We start from the raw sequence: 14,106 nt of genomic DNA on the forward strand, positions 1-14,106 counted from the left end.
ACAGAGGATACTAAAACAGAACTGATAAACTCTTGTAGTTGTAGAAAAGATGTCAGGGATCTGATCTGAGCAAAACAAAGCAACAGAGAATCTGCTGAAAAATATGTTATATATTATATATTTTAATGGACAGTAAGTAATAAGAAGTGAAAACTGCTGATGTGTCTTAAACTTTAATCAATATGTTTTTTTTTTCAAAGCATATATGCCTTGGAGAAAAAGTAATTGGCATAACATGCCATCTTTGTGGTGCATTTACACTGGTTGGCCAATAGGAGGTGTACATAAAATCTCAGGCTCCAGTTCTCAGGGTTGTCAGGGTTTTATGGCGTGGAACCACTTTATTTGATGGGATGTTTTGCAACCTCATTCTCCAGTCAGAGCACCAAACTCTCTTTAAAATAATTCAGTTTTTGTATATATATATATATATATATATATATATATATATATATATATATATAAATTACTGTTCAAAAACAGAAGTAAAAGGTGTGGATCAACCTGCTTTTGGAAACTAGAGCTGCTCAGACTATTAAATGTTTTAAATCACTGCTTAGAACCCATTTCCTCTGAGATTTTTTTATTGGACAGAATATCTTGGCTTCTGTTGGGAAGGTTTGGTTTATTTAGTTGGTTTTAATATTTGTTTTATGTGGTGGTTTTATTGTAGTTTATTGCTGATATTATTAATTGCATTCCTCGTATAGCACTTTGGTTAATAAAACTTGATATGACTGTAAAATATCATATGTTTTTGTTCAACACAATATTAGTGGGTCAAGCTTTTATTAAAGAATATTCCCAGCAAACCACAACCATTCCCACCTCTATCTTTCATTATGGATTGCAATAGTTTTTGAGTCTGTTTTTATGCTCTTGTGGCACTTTCCACTTTATGGCTTTGCTGAGGCACTATAAGATAAAAATGGTTTCCAGAAAAAGCAGGAGGCAGTCGATAATTTTCTCTGCAGGTTTAATCCACAGATGAGAACCCAGCATACCACAGTGTGATCCAGCAGATTCTCATTGGTGCAGTAGAAAGTCACCATGAAGGTCGCTCTTAGTTTGGGCTTCAGAGCCCATTTGTTGTTTGCACTCCATCTGTACAGATCCTGATCTCATTCATAGTCAGACTGATTTCCACCTGTTTGGTGCTGGCTGCAGATTTGATAATCATCTTGGAGGGATGGACAGGAGTGTGGTTGGATTATCAAGGAGTGGACTTTGCTGAGCATGGTGGTTGATGAGCTCTAAAGCTGTGGTTCCCCAAACTTTTTAGCTTCTAACCCACAAAATGATAGCAACCAAGGTTTGTAACTCCATGTGTTGCAGGTTTAAATGTGCAAATGTTTCTCACAACCTTATTTAACATAGGCATAATGACATATTACTACTGTTTTTATTCCTTGTAACAATAATAACCAATGTTAGTTGTAAGTTGATCTCTGGAAATTATCTAAAGGGTTAGATTGGAACCCTAACTTTGGATACTGCTCTAAGGCCTTCTATCTGGGCAGTCTGAGGCCAGTCTTGTTGAATTCAAAATTTTCTTCCTGTCTAAAACCAAAAACAATTAGGCTCCTACTTACATCAGTGAACTTGAACTCTTTTCACTCATTTGTTACCCCTGAACCTTCTTTTTGTCACTGGCTCTTGTCTGAAAACATTAGAGCGCATGTTTATAATATTTTGTTGTTCTTGCTTATTGCTTCAAATGTTATTTTTACTGGAATACCTTAAATTTTAAGATTGATATATAGAAAAGAAATCACTTGCTTACTCTCGTTTGCAGATAATTATTTTATAAAGTATTTTCGGCAAAAAATAGAGTTAATACATAGTAATATTGTAATATTGTTTACTCTCACTCACTGGTACCGACTGTACTCTGCCAGCAGGTGGCGTTACGACCTTTTGTCCCGATAATTCAACACAACGAGGAAGAAGTTGGTCAAACGTAAACGGGCTGCGCGCGCACCGTGCCAATTGAGGTAAAATGGCGTCGGGTGCCATTTCAACCGATTCAAAGAAAATCTCCGAATTGAGGGTTGTTGATCTTAAATCTGAGCTCAAACGGAGGAATTTGGACACATTTGGCGTGAAAAGCGTTCTCGTTTCAAGACTGAAACAGGTAACTGAGATGAAGCGGCTTTTTTTTGTTGTTGTTGCTGCAGAAATAAAGAAGCTGCGCATGCGACGCAGAGATGCTAATTGCTATGGCTAGTTAGTGACGGGTTTCCTGTTAACGTGTTTATCATTCGTAAACCTGCACTACGACCAATATGTCTGTTTCTTTGTTCCATTTTGTTGTAATATTTTCATATATGCACACACGAGTTTATAATGAGATGTTTAGGATTGAGCTTCAGCGGGTACCGTAAGTGATGCTGCTAATCATGCAGATTTAAAGATTAAATGTTCGACATACCGCGAATCAGAAGCAAAGAAAACGACGTTTTTGACCACTGTATGGTCTTGAACCCCATTTTTATACAGCTGTAGTGGTAACATTTCAAATGTATTTGAGTAAAGGTGCTTTTTTTGCAATAATACATGGAGGCGGGTGGCATGTGATTGACTTCAGCTGTGGAAATACAGCTAAAAAGGTGGTACAGCAGAAAGTGCACACCTTTTTTTCTAGATATTCAGTGTCAAAAATAGGGTAAATGGAGTTACAACTGACTAGAATGACAATTTTGAGCGAATGGGACAATTATTCACTTGCTTATTACACCTCTAATCGAGACGTGTCGAACAGTATTACCAGTTCATAAAATTAATCAACTTTAATTTGGCCACATTTTGGCCTCAATTACAAAACGTTTTATAATTTTATTTGTTTAAGGGCCCAAAAAGGTTGAGTGGATCAGTGGTAGATTTACCACTTTTATTTCAGATTTTAACTTTGTGGCATTACGAGGTTTTTAACTCGGTATTAAATAAATCAATCTAAGTAGTTTTTTTCAGACATAGTAAGACCCTACTGAAGCAGAATAACATCTAAAAGCATAATCTGTCTTCTAGCAAGGAAAAATATGACAGATATTTTGGCATAATCTATATGAATCAGTTTGGATCACTATGGCTTTTGATCTTGGTTGTATGTGTATACGGCTAATTCAGTTAGTTATTTTTCAGCCAAATGTGTATGTATTAACTAGTAGTATTTATGACTTAAGTAACAAAATGACTTAATGTTTACTGTCCCACATTCATGTTCTTGTCAATTCTTGTTGGGTTGCTTTACTCACTGAAGGTGATTGAATTCAAAGCTTTGCAACTTATATGTAATTGAAGTACTGCATTCATTTTCATATTTATAAATATCAAAAGGGTACCCTGAGCTGTTGTATCTGAAGTCATGTGGTGCTGAAGTAATTTGAGTGGCTGACGGAGCTGCGTGCAATCCGATAGAAAGAGAAGATGTTACTATTTTGGAATATGGAAGGGGAAAAAAGACTATGAAAATATGTGAACAAGTCATTAAATACATTTGAGTAGCCTGTTCTGATATTATCACTGTAAGGGGAAACATTGCTTCATGAGGATTTCTGTCAAATCCAAATTTCTGTCATGGGGGTGACCTTTTTATCAATTTGCTGTTCTAAGGAGTGTGCAAGAACTTGCTTTATAAGCTTAAAAAAAAAACCTCCTTGACGCATGGTCAGCTTTTGTTGAAAGGAACATTTTCGCACAGAGTTGTAGTCACAAAGAGTAATTGTGATGGCTTTTTCATTTGAAAATAGGTCTGTAAACGAGTGTGTTCATCTTTTAAACTATTAGAACCATCAGTATTTGAAATTGAATCAGCTGTGTGTAGACTTAATGACTTACACATGTACATTGTTTTATAGCATAAAACCTCACAGCTTCTAAAGAGTCAAAGTTTGGCGCCTCACATTTTATGTTAACTAGTCTATCTTTTCCTAATTTTAAATTAACTTTTTAAGGCAATTGAAGATGAAGGTGGTGACCCAGAAAACATTCAAAAACGGGTCTCAACTGATTCCTCAACAAGGAGAAGTGGAAAAGCTAAAGGTACTCTCATTTTTTCAATAAACAGTCATGGTTGCTTATCAGAGCCGTAGATTTCATTCTTATTTATTTTTATTGTTAATTTTTCAGGGAAGAAAGTGGATTCTGATTTGGAAACGGCAACAGAAGAATCCACGGTTTCCAAGGTGACTGCATCAAGCCAGTTTTTGTTTTTTGTTTTTTGGTTCTGCTCTTTTTCCAAAGTTTCTGAGTACTTGTTAAATAATTTGTCACAGTCATCATTTTATTCTATCTTTGTACAGAATTACTTATTATTATCATAAACATTTAGCTAATTGATTCATGGTGTGCTATGATAAATGCTATTTTTATGGTTTGTGTAAATTCAAAGCAAGCCAGTGTTTATCCTGTAGTCCAACAATTACAGCACTCAAGGAAAATGTTGGACAAGAAAGAATTAATTTAAACAATCTAGGATGTAAATGTACTCGTTTATTGATTGGTCAGTCTGTTATGATTGATGAATACAAACTTACTAACTTTATAGAATCTTAAACTGCAAACTTTCTGAAACTTCTTGTGATTTTTAATCATTTGTTGAGGAAAGCCATGACTGAAACCAAATAATCTTATTGAATTTTTATGTTGTTAACACATTAAAAACAGCTTAAGTTAACCAAAGTGCTTTGCAGTTTAAACAAACTAAATATATAAATATAACTATATGAAGCAATATATAATGTTCAGGTGTCAATTACAACCAAAAGCAAAATATATATATATACTTTTTAAAATATATATACATGGAGGCAAAATGTCTTATTTCATTGTTCTGTTTTTCCAGGAAACTGAAGAGTCTGAATCAGAAAAAGGTATGTAGAGAAGCACAGTAATTTTACCTGGTAATACTTTCCCCCTTACAGCAGACATGTATGATGACCCTCACCCCACTCCCCTGCATAGTGAAGGGTAACAACATTTACGAAGGGCGGAAGGACAAACATTTTTGAAGAACCACTCAGTATTTTGTTTTTTATTGTGGTCTTGCACTCAGAAATCACTGGATGTTGAACCACTCAACATTTGAAAGAAAACTTGTCATAATTACATCTCCATCACCTCTGGCATCAAGCATGATATTCTCCAAGGAAATGAAAACAACGATTTACAAGGATGCATTTCATGTCCTCTCAGTTAGAAGAAGCAAGAACCAGAACTTAGGACATTTCAAGGCTTTTCAAACACTGACTGACAACATGGTTGGATAGACTTGGGTCAGATTCTCTGGATGGATTTGAGTTTGCCATTCGCTTTGCCTCAGGATTCAAGCAGCCTTTTTGGTGTATCAAGGTGAAATAGCCATCAAAGGATGTTGGGATTTGGCTCCTGGACTGCTACATTCATCACAACACTTCATATTGATGCCAAGACGATGTGTTCAAAGGCACCGCCACTTAAAGGACAGTCTTTACTATTCTGCTGACTCCATTATGTCATGTACAGGAAGAAACATTCCCTTTGGATGGAGACTGGCAAAGACAGACTACTATACTCAAGAAGGCTTTTTTTGACACATTTCAAGAAGTTGGATGAAAATCCATTGTTTTTTTTTAAGTTGGCCGAGTAACGGAGATTTATTTCTGAGGAAATATTGGAAGATTTGTCAAAGCTCAGATGACTTTCCATGGACTGATTGAAGATGTAATTTTCTCAATTGGAGGAAAAATGAATGAAGAACTGATTTTTCTTAATTTGGACAGTGTCATCCTATGTGCATCTGGTAAACTGCTACACATTTTAGGAAGCCTCTGGAAGAACACATTCCCTGTGAAATACAGCTCACCATGTGTTACGAACTGAGGAGCACTGAATCAGCTTGTGTGTTTATCTTCCTGTGGTATCTACGCCCTTGATGACCATTAACACTAAATGTGCTTTATATTCTACTTTTTAAGTCAAGTAACATGCGACATGTCAATATTAAAAGTTGTGTTTGTGCCATGTTTATCCTTGTTAATCCCCCAGATGTAACTGATACAGATGATGGTAGTCGTGAAATTTCTAAGCCTCCACCCTGTGAGGACAGCCTTGCTCACTCTGAGGCTGAACCAGAGCCAGAAGTTATGACTGCTGAGGCTGATTCAGAGCCTGATCCGGAGCCTGATCCAGAAGTAGATGAGGAGACGGAGCCAGAGGTGGATGAAGATGCTGAGCAAGAGGCTGAGCGAGAGGCTGAGCGAGACGCTGAGCAAGAGGCTGAGCAAGAGGCTGAGCGAGACGCTGAGCAAGAGGCTGAGCGAGACGCTGAGCAAGAGGCTGAGCGAGACGCTGAGCAAGAGGCTGAGCGAGACGCTGAGCAAGAGGCTGAACAAGACGTTGAGCAAGACGCTGAACAAGAGGCTGAGAATGAAGTGGCTGAGATGGATGCAGAAGCTCCAAGTTCCTCCAGAGAAGCAGAAGATGATCACCTATCCGTCTCAATCCAAAATGAAGATGCCATCACCCTAGAAGTTGATGGTGACGACCTCCTGGAAACAGGTAAACATGTGAAACTTCCAGATCCAGAAGCAGAGAAGGGCACTGATGAGACGGAGACCAGTGCTGAGACGAGCCCAGATGATGACATGAAAGAAGAAAAGTTGGAGGGACACAAAGATGGTAAGAAAGACGATGGGTCCATGAAGGATGACGACGACGAAGATGACGTGATGAAAGCCGAAGACGAAGACAAGGATTCTGGGAAGAAAGGCCCATCTGCTACAGGGGCCTCAGGTCAAGCAAAGAGGTTTGTCTTTCTATGTCAGTTCTTTGATACTCCTACCAAGTCCAGCTCACTAAGAACGCAACTTTGTGGGTAGCCTCAAGATTTTTTTATTTTTTGCCATAAGGAAAATGTTCACTGATGTACCTAATCCTGCAGTTTACTACTTTGTTTTATTTCTCTCAAGTTGGTTAAATTGTGACATAAACCTGGAGATGAGAAAACAAACCATATTTTGTTACTTTGACCGTTCCGGCAGTTTGAAAGCCTTTTGCAGTTTCTACACATGGCACTGTAAAACGGCATTAGACCCCGTGATGATTTTTTTTTCTCTCCTTTTGACCAAATGATTCACTGAAGTTGAACAAACCTCTGAAGATTTCATTGATCCAGGGAATAAATTGGCTCACAGCTTGACCCATCTCTCCACTGGAAAAAAAAAAACAATGGCACCTTTGAGACAATGGTTGAGATCTGCACCTTGCCTAAAGGATTTTTTATGTTTATTTTTTCTGAAAACGTGTTTTATTCGACCAGATGTGCGTCTGTCACTGCTTTTGTTTCAAGTTAGCCGGCACTCATTTTCTGTTGCTGCAACTTTTTGCATTTTAGCTCTTCAAAAGACAAAGATGGGAAAGCTGGAAAAGATGAAAAGGGTAATATATTCAAAGCATGTTTCCTTCAATTTAATCTTGTACTTATTTTATTTAAACAGCTGAATATAATTTGATCGTTTTATCAGCAGCTGCCAGCAGCAACAGCACCTCTTCTCGTAACATTTGGGTGAGCGGCTTGTCTTCAAACACCAAAGCAGCTGATCTAAAGAACTTGTTTGGCAAATATGGAAAGGTAAAGTCTTTTTTTAGGTTTATTACATATATATATGTATTGTGTATATACATAAAATACCACTGGAACTTTGTGCTCTGGGTCATAAAAATGTTTTTGTCAGGTTTTAAGCGCCAAGGTGGTTACAAAGGCTCGCAGTCCTGGTTCAAAATGTTACGGCTTGGTCACGATGACTTCCAGCACCGAGGTGGCTCGGTGCATCTCCCACCTGGACTGTACAGAACTTCATGGACAGCAGATATATGTTGAAAGGGTGAGGATGGAAATAAATGATCAGCTGTTTCTCAACACACCTTTTATTTGCGTAGTGTTATAGACAGAGAAATTTGTGACTTGTGTCGTTAAAATTTCACTCGTGCTGGTTTGTTAAAAGGCCAAGAATGATCCATTCAAAAAGGAGCCCTCAAAGAAGGAAGCGGAGGACAAAGCCAGTTCCAACAAATCAAATAATAAGCACAGCTCCACTGGGACAAAACAGACAAACAAGTGAGTGACCAAATGAAAAGGTTTACATGTTGATCTGTTTGTTTGAAGCCTGTTAATTTTTATTATTATTATTATTTTTGTACAATTAGAGCACAGCCGTCTCATAAAAAAGAAGAAAAGAAATCTGAAAAACTGTCGGAGAAGGACAAGGATTCATCTAAAAATCAAGAAGCCAGGAATAAAAAATCTGATTCGGTTTCGTCAAGCACAGGGCCAGATTCTTCCAAGAAAGATGAAAAAAAGCGTCCTCGTAAGTTTCCCTCTCTGTTCAGTACCTGGGACATCTTTATGTATTGGTTAAGGCTGCTCTCTGATTATTTCTTTTTTCCTCAGGGAGTAAGAGCCCGGACAAAATGGTGGAAGATAAGGCTAAAGGAAACTTCGGTTTTCGCCAAGCCAGGCCTTTCAATAGGGGAAGATATTTTGATAGAGTAAGACTCTTTGATTTGTACATTTAATGTGGTTTTACTGGGAAATTATTTTTAAATTGTCTTGGGAAGATGATAAATTGGAATTTGTTTATTTTTTTTCAGCCCTTTGTCAATCCCAACATGCAGAGGCATCCAAGATGGTTGATTCCTCCTGAACAGGTGAAGGTCTTCTTATTAGTATGGACATATTGCCTTGAACAAAACTATACACCATTTTAACTTTGATTTCTATTTCTCCCCTTTTTAGTTAGCAATGTTGAGAGAGAAACGGCAACAATTTTTCCACAAATGGGGTGGTGCGGTCATCTTGCCTTTTGATAAACTGAAGGAGCAGAAGGAGGAGAGGATGCGTGAGCGCATGGAGCGTGTTCGCAGAGCTGAGGATCTGCGCAGGTAGTCGGGAGCGACGCACAGTTTGCATATTAAACATAAAATGACTATTTTTATGTAAGCGGTGGTTATTGCACTGAGTTCGTTATCAAGTAGTTGCACATACAGTAGTTACTGCCCTCCCCAAGTGTTTTAATTTTTTCTTTTTGTCTCTAGGCGGCGTGAAATTGCAGAACAAGAACGTCGGGAGCGAGTCCGTATAATGCGGGAGCATGAAGAACGGGAGAACCTGCTTCAGGAACGCCACCGACTGGAGATGGAGAGACAAAAACTTGAAAGAGAGCGCTTGGAGAGGGAGAGGCTCGAGAGGGAGAGAATCCGCATTGAGCAGGTAAAATGAGCATTAACGTAGGCACTGGGCTCCACGTTGCATTTTATTCATTTTTCACTTTATTTTCCAAAAGCATGTCAGGAACAAATGCTGCATCCTTTTGAACAAGATATAAAATACTTTGGGGACAAGTCGGTCCCTCATACTGTCCCTCCCTGCTCCAAGCTCAGTAGTTACTGTAATTACTCGAGCATAGACACGTGCTCCAGTTGTCGAGGCAGCTAGTTTGATCAGCAACTTCACTATCAGAATGATCAAGGAGCAACACCTGAGCGTTCAATTTTTGTAATGTAAATACAAAAAATAAAATTTAAGAAGTATTAGAGTGCCACAAGTTTTGTAGTTTTAAATAAATCACAATGAATGTCTTATTCTTTTGTTTTTCCTCATTGTGTTTTCACAGGCACATGAATGGCAGCAGCTAGTATTTAAACATTATTTGGTGAATCTGTCACCACGAAGCTACGAAACTGCTCAAGAACACGCAGCAACTTAAAATAAATAATTGGATATGAGCGGTCAACTTAGCAATTAGATACAATAAAAATATTAGTGTAACTTCTGTAGAGTATTAAGTTACCAGTGTGGGTTTTAGCAGCCTCAAAAGAATCTCATAACTGTAAAAGTTTACATTTCAGTAAAACTTGATTCAAATTCTGCTAAAACAGTGAAGTGCAGCAGAGTTTCTGATGTTTTTGATAACTTGTATTTGAATTGTCAACATCTCTTTTTTTACCCCCAATAACAAGTTTTTAAAGGTGTTGTTTTCTAAGTTTAAAACAATATCTACAGTGATTTATTTCGTTTTTAAATCGACTCTGTTAGGAAAGACGTAAAGAGGCGGAGCGCATGGCGCGTGAACGTGAGGAGCTTCGGCGGCAGCAAGAGCAGCTTCGTTTTGAACAAGAAAAGAGAAACAACCTCAAAAGAGGACGCGAGGTGGAACACGGGTATTTACTGGTTTTTCTCCTCACTCATCAGCTGTTTAAGTTTATGACCAAAATCGTTGGAAGTTTGTTGGTAAAATATTGATACAGGACATTATACAGTGGCACAATTATTGTTGCTTTGAAGCCATAAGGACTGTTGATGCTTGACGTTTCAGTCGGCGGGATGATCCTTATTGGAATGGGAACAAGAAGATGCAATCTGAGTCTGAGGTCCGCTTGAACCAGGGCACCAACTACCGGCAGCAGAACCGCTTCTCAAACATGAATCCTCGTGAGAGGGGTCGTTTTCCAGACTCTGGTACCCAACAGCCTAATACCTATGAAAGGTGAGTGGGCTTTAATACAGCAAACTGAAGAATCAGGAGATTAACGGTCATCTCAGTACAGCAGGTTTTTTCACTTTGACTAGCTTTATTATTTTTAATCCATCCTTTCTATTTCTGTAAAGAAAAAGGATCTGCTGAAGTGATGCTGGAATTTCAAATGTCTTAAATATTTAAGATATTTTGTTTTCTATGTTGCTTATCAACATTGAACTATAATCAGCTTATGAGACATAAGACACTACTTTTAAAGACATGTAATTTCAAACTGTGGTGCCTATATTTACCTAAACCTGTAGAATGGAGGAAGGGGTGCTTTTAGTAGCATATTTATTAATGTTCTGTTTGTCACTGTCAAGCTGATCCTCAGTTTTGCCTTTGATTTTCTAACTTAAAAAAAAAAAGAAAGAGAAAAAGCTCATGAATGAAGGGCCTTAAATGCTTTCATTTTTGTCTTTGAACCTAACAAAAAAAAACTGGGAGGAGACATGCAGCGTTTCCCTTTGCTTACTCCTAAACAGACATGTCACAGATGAACAGCACAACATATAGCCTGAACAATGTCGTTCACGTCCTGTTTTTATGTAAACAGAGCGAGGTCACGATTGGCACGAAGCAGACATTGTCAGAACTATGCAGTAAAAATTTTGTGTCCAGTCTTGAAGTGGTATTGTTTGAGTAATAATGAACAATAGAACAGAACAAGTAGTTCTGTGTGTGAATTTTAAATGTTCATTGTAACTGTATGCAGTTGCTTCATTCAACTCCTTTAACCCAAGTAATGATGAAATGTTTTCAGAAATCGTGAGCCTTTTACTTGATGAACTGCTTTTAGCTTTTCTGCAGAACACCTTTAATGAGAGCATCAAAAATGTTACTGTCATTTTAAATGTTTTGCATCTGAAATGTTTTTGGATTTTGTATGTCTATTCATGTAATTAAAGTTAGTAGATAACTATTTTACGTTTTTGGAGCTGTGAAAAAAAATAGGAGCAAAATATCCTCAAAATCAAAGTGATCCCCGTTAAGCAGTTCGAGCTGAGAATTTGTCTATTTTTAATGTGTTTTAGTTGGGATTTTTTTGTTTGTTTTATAGGTCTCTGGCACCAGTATTATTTAGAAGAAAAATATTTTTATTGTGGTGTGAATGTGCAAGATTTGTGTTGATTGTAGATAAAACATTCCTTCAGCCTTATGTTGGACACATGACAGTCACCCTCAGGGATGACGGGGATGCTTTTACTTTATCCTCAGTTTGTTTGAATATAGGAGTTTTGAGTAATCTCATTGTGGTCCTTTTGATTTCAAGACACAACAGGTTTGAAGGTGAACCTGAGGCGAAGAAGAGTCGCCCAGCTCCTCCCAGAGAGGCCTCAGGCTTTGACAGATACCCCAAGAACTTTGAGACTGTTCGCAGACCTGAGCCCCCTCCACGTGCTGACATTGACCGCAGGGACGGAGACGACAGACGCCCAGCGCCCATGCACAGTCGCCCTGTGGCTGCACGGCCTACGATGCCTGCCATGTCTCACAACCGCGCACCAAGAGATGGGGGGCATGGATGGAAGAATGACGGAGGAATGAACACCAACAAGGGAGAGATGCGGTAAAAGCTTTACCCTTTGAAGAAGCAGCAACGTTGGAGTTCTACAACGAGCCGAGTTGTATGAAATTTAGTTTTGCCTTTTGCAGAGGGCCTATTCGCATGCGTACAGAGCGGCCAGGCAGAGATGATCTCAGAGAGGGTCCCCCAATGAACCGTGGAAGGAGCAGCTTTAATGAACGTGATGAAAGGAGGCCCATGGTGATGAACGATCAGGTCAGCTGCAATCGCCAAAAAATGTTTAAACTGAAGTGGTACAGTAACAAGTAGTGACTTAATTGGTGAATGTGCAGAAATGGTATCTATAGGGGTTATAGAAGTTATAAAAAGTCAGATGTGGGGCGGGGGGATGCAAGTAACACAGTTAAACAGTGAGATTCATAAGTAATCTGTTTATTTTGAGCCAGTTTAATAAACCCTTACTCTAAGCTCCTTTTCCATTGTGATATAAAGTCTTTAACTTTGTGAATTTCATTGCTACAAACACAAAGGTTGGTAAAGCACCGTTACATAGCAATTTAACAGGGAATAAAAAGCTATAGTGAACACATTTTGTTCTAATGTGACCATAGACTAGTAGTTGTTCTATAGTTTGCTACCAATTAAAATTGGATTGATAAAGAGTTCTGGTGGTGGTTGCTTACATTTTTGTGTTTTGTCTACAAAACTCGTCTCTGCAGCCATTTAGCTCTGGCCGTCAGGTCGTTGTGGAGCGTTCAGGCAGGGAGCAAGGCCTGAGGAAGGAGTGGCACGGCGGCTCCAGCTCCCAGGGAGGGGTCTTCTCTAACAATCGCAGGATGGGAGACAGCCGGGGCAGCATGATGGCTCCTTCTAGGTATACGAAATAAACCAAGCAGCAATAAAAAAGTTCAACAGTGGGTCTTTCTTGCAGTCATTTTAGACATAAACCTTTGTCTCTCTGCAGCCACTCATCGTCAGGACTGAGCCGGATTGTACAGATCACGAACAGTTCGATGCCCGCCAGTGGCACCATGAGTGGATTCAAACCCTTCAAAGGAACATCACGGCCGTTCTAACAGAAACTAAATTCTTCTGCTTTGAAGCATCAAAAATTTGAAGGCTTTTTTTTCTTGTTTGAAATTTTGTTTTTAATGTTTGAAACATCAACAGCTTTGGGTGGCTCGATTGCAGCCTTGAGGTTGATAACACTATTTTATGTATAAAGTGTTTACCTTTAGTGTAGAGCTTTCCTGGCTGTTACCATTAAACAGCTCTGTTCACACCTTTTTAATATTTAGAAGAACATTGTACAGCCCTCAGTCTTTGTAACATGTTTTCAAGTGAAACAGCTTCTCCTATTAAGTGTTATAATTTCAGTAGTGTAGTGTCACACTCAGTTTTCCTCTGTAATGTCTTAATTTAGTGTATTATAAAATTCAACATGACCAAGATATTGACTTGGGTCTGTCACTGTTGAAACGGATGACAAGGTTTTTGTTTTTTTATTATTTTGTTTTTATGTCATACCTGGTGTAGATGTTTAATTTTTATAAAGATTTGTTAGTTTGCTTAAAAAAAGAGAAGAATGAAGCTGTATACACGCCGTGGCTTCTAGAAGATGACTTCTGATCTGGCTTGAACTGAAATGTGTGTTGCTGAAATAAAATCGGACTTTTAATTCTGTTACTGCTGGAAATTATTTAAGACCTGAAAAGATCAAATTTTTCCACCTTAATGGAATTATTTCAGTCAATCTGGAAACCTAAAAATGTTCAAGTAGCTGTTGGTTCTTTGGTTAGATCTTTCCCTTTTAGTAACATCCAAAAGGGACTTTAAGATTTCAGCACGTAGAACGTTTGACTGTAGAAAGTGTGACTCGTGCAAAATGAAATCTGTTCAGTGGAATTTTTAGTGTAGTAGGCATTGCCAGCTTTGAAACATTTCCACTGTAACAATTATGTCTCTTGTAATTTCAGTGGTTTAGTTTAATTTCAAAATGTAGAAGGGTTGATTCTGAGTTGG

General features: G+C 38.3%; 1 protein-coding gene across 2 annotated transcripts; it reads left to right on the forward strand.

Annotated features, from left to right (window-relative positions):
• The first annotated feature begins 1,984 nt into the window (after window positions 1–1,984).
• sltm (SAFB-like, transcription modulator) lies at window positions 1,985–13,770 on the forward strand. Of its 2 annotated transcripts, none has more exons than XM_017404348.3 (20): window positions 1,985–2,134; window positions 3,954–4,041; window positions 4,129–4,184; window positions 4,844–4,871; window positions 6,025–6,784; window positions 7,373–7,416; window positions 7,503–7,609; window positions 7,713–7,862; window positions 7,983–8,095; window positions 8,185–8,345; window positions 8,429–8,526; window positions 8,629–8,685; window positions 8,774–8,919; window positions 9,073–9,247; window positions 10,073–10,197; window positions 10,353–10,523; window positions 11,830–12,126; window positions 12,213–12,339; window positions 12,804–12,958; window positions 13,049–13,770. In XM_017404348.3, the coding sequence occupies exons 1-20, from the start codon at window positions 2,000–2,002 to the stop codon at window positions 13,158–13,160; spliced, it is 3,105 nt and encodes a 1,034-aa protein (XP_017259837.1). In that variant the 5' UTR covers window positions 1,985–1,999; the 3' UTR covers window positions 13,161–13,770. The 2 variants fall into 2 exon arrangements, with proteins under 2 accessions (XP_017259837.1, XP_017259843.1); XM_017404354.3 differs by having other exon boundaries at window positions 7,506–7,609.
• Window positions 13,771–14,106: the final 336 nt, after the last annotated feature.

This window comes from Kryptolebias marmoratus, linkage group LG15 (assembly GCF_001649575.2).
Source record: "Kryptolebias marmoratus isolate JLee-2015 linkage group LG15, ASM164957v2, whole genome shotgun sequence".
In the NCBI taxonomy this organism is placed as follows: Eukaryota; Metazoa; Chordata; class Actinopteri; order Cyprinodontiformes; family Rivulidae; genus Kryptolebias; species Kryptolebias marmoratus.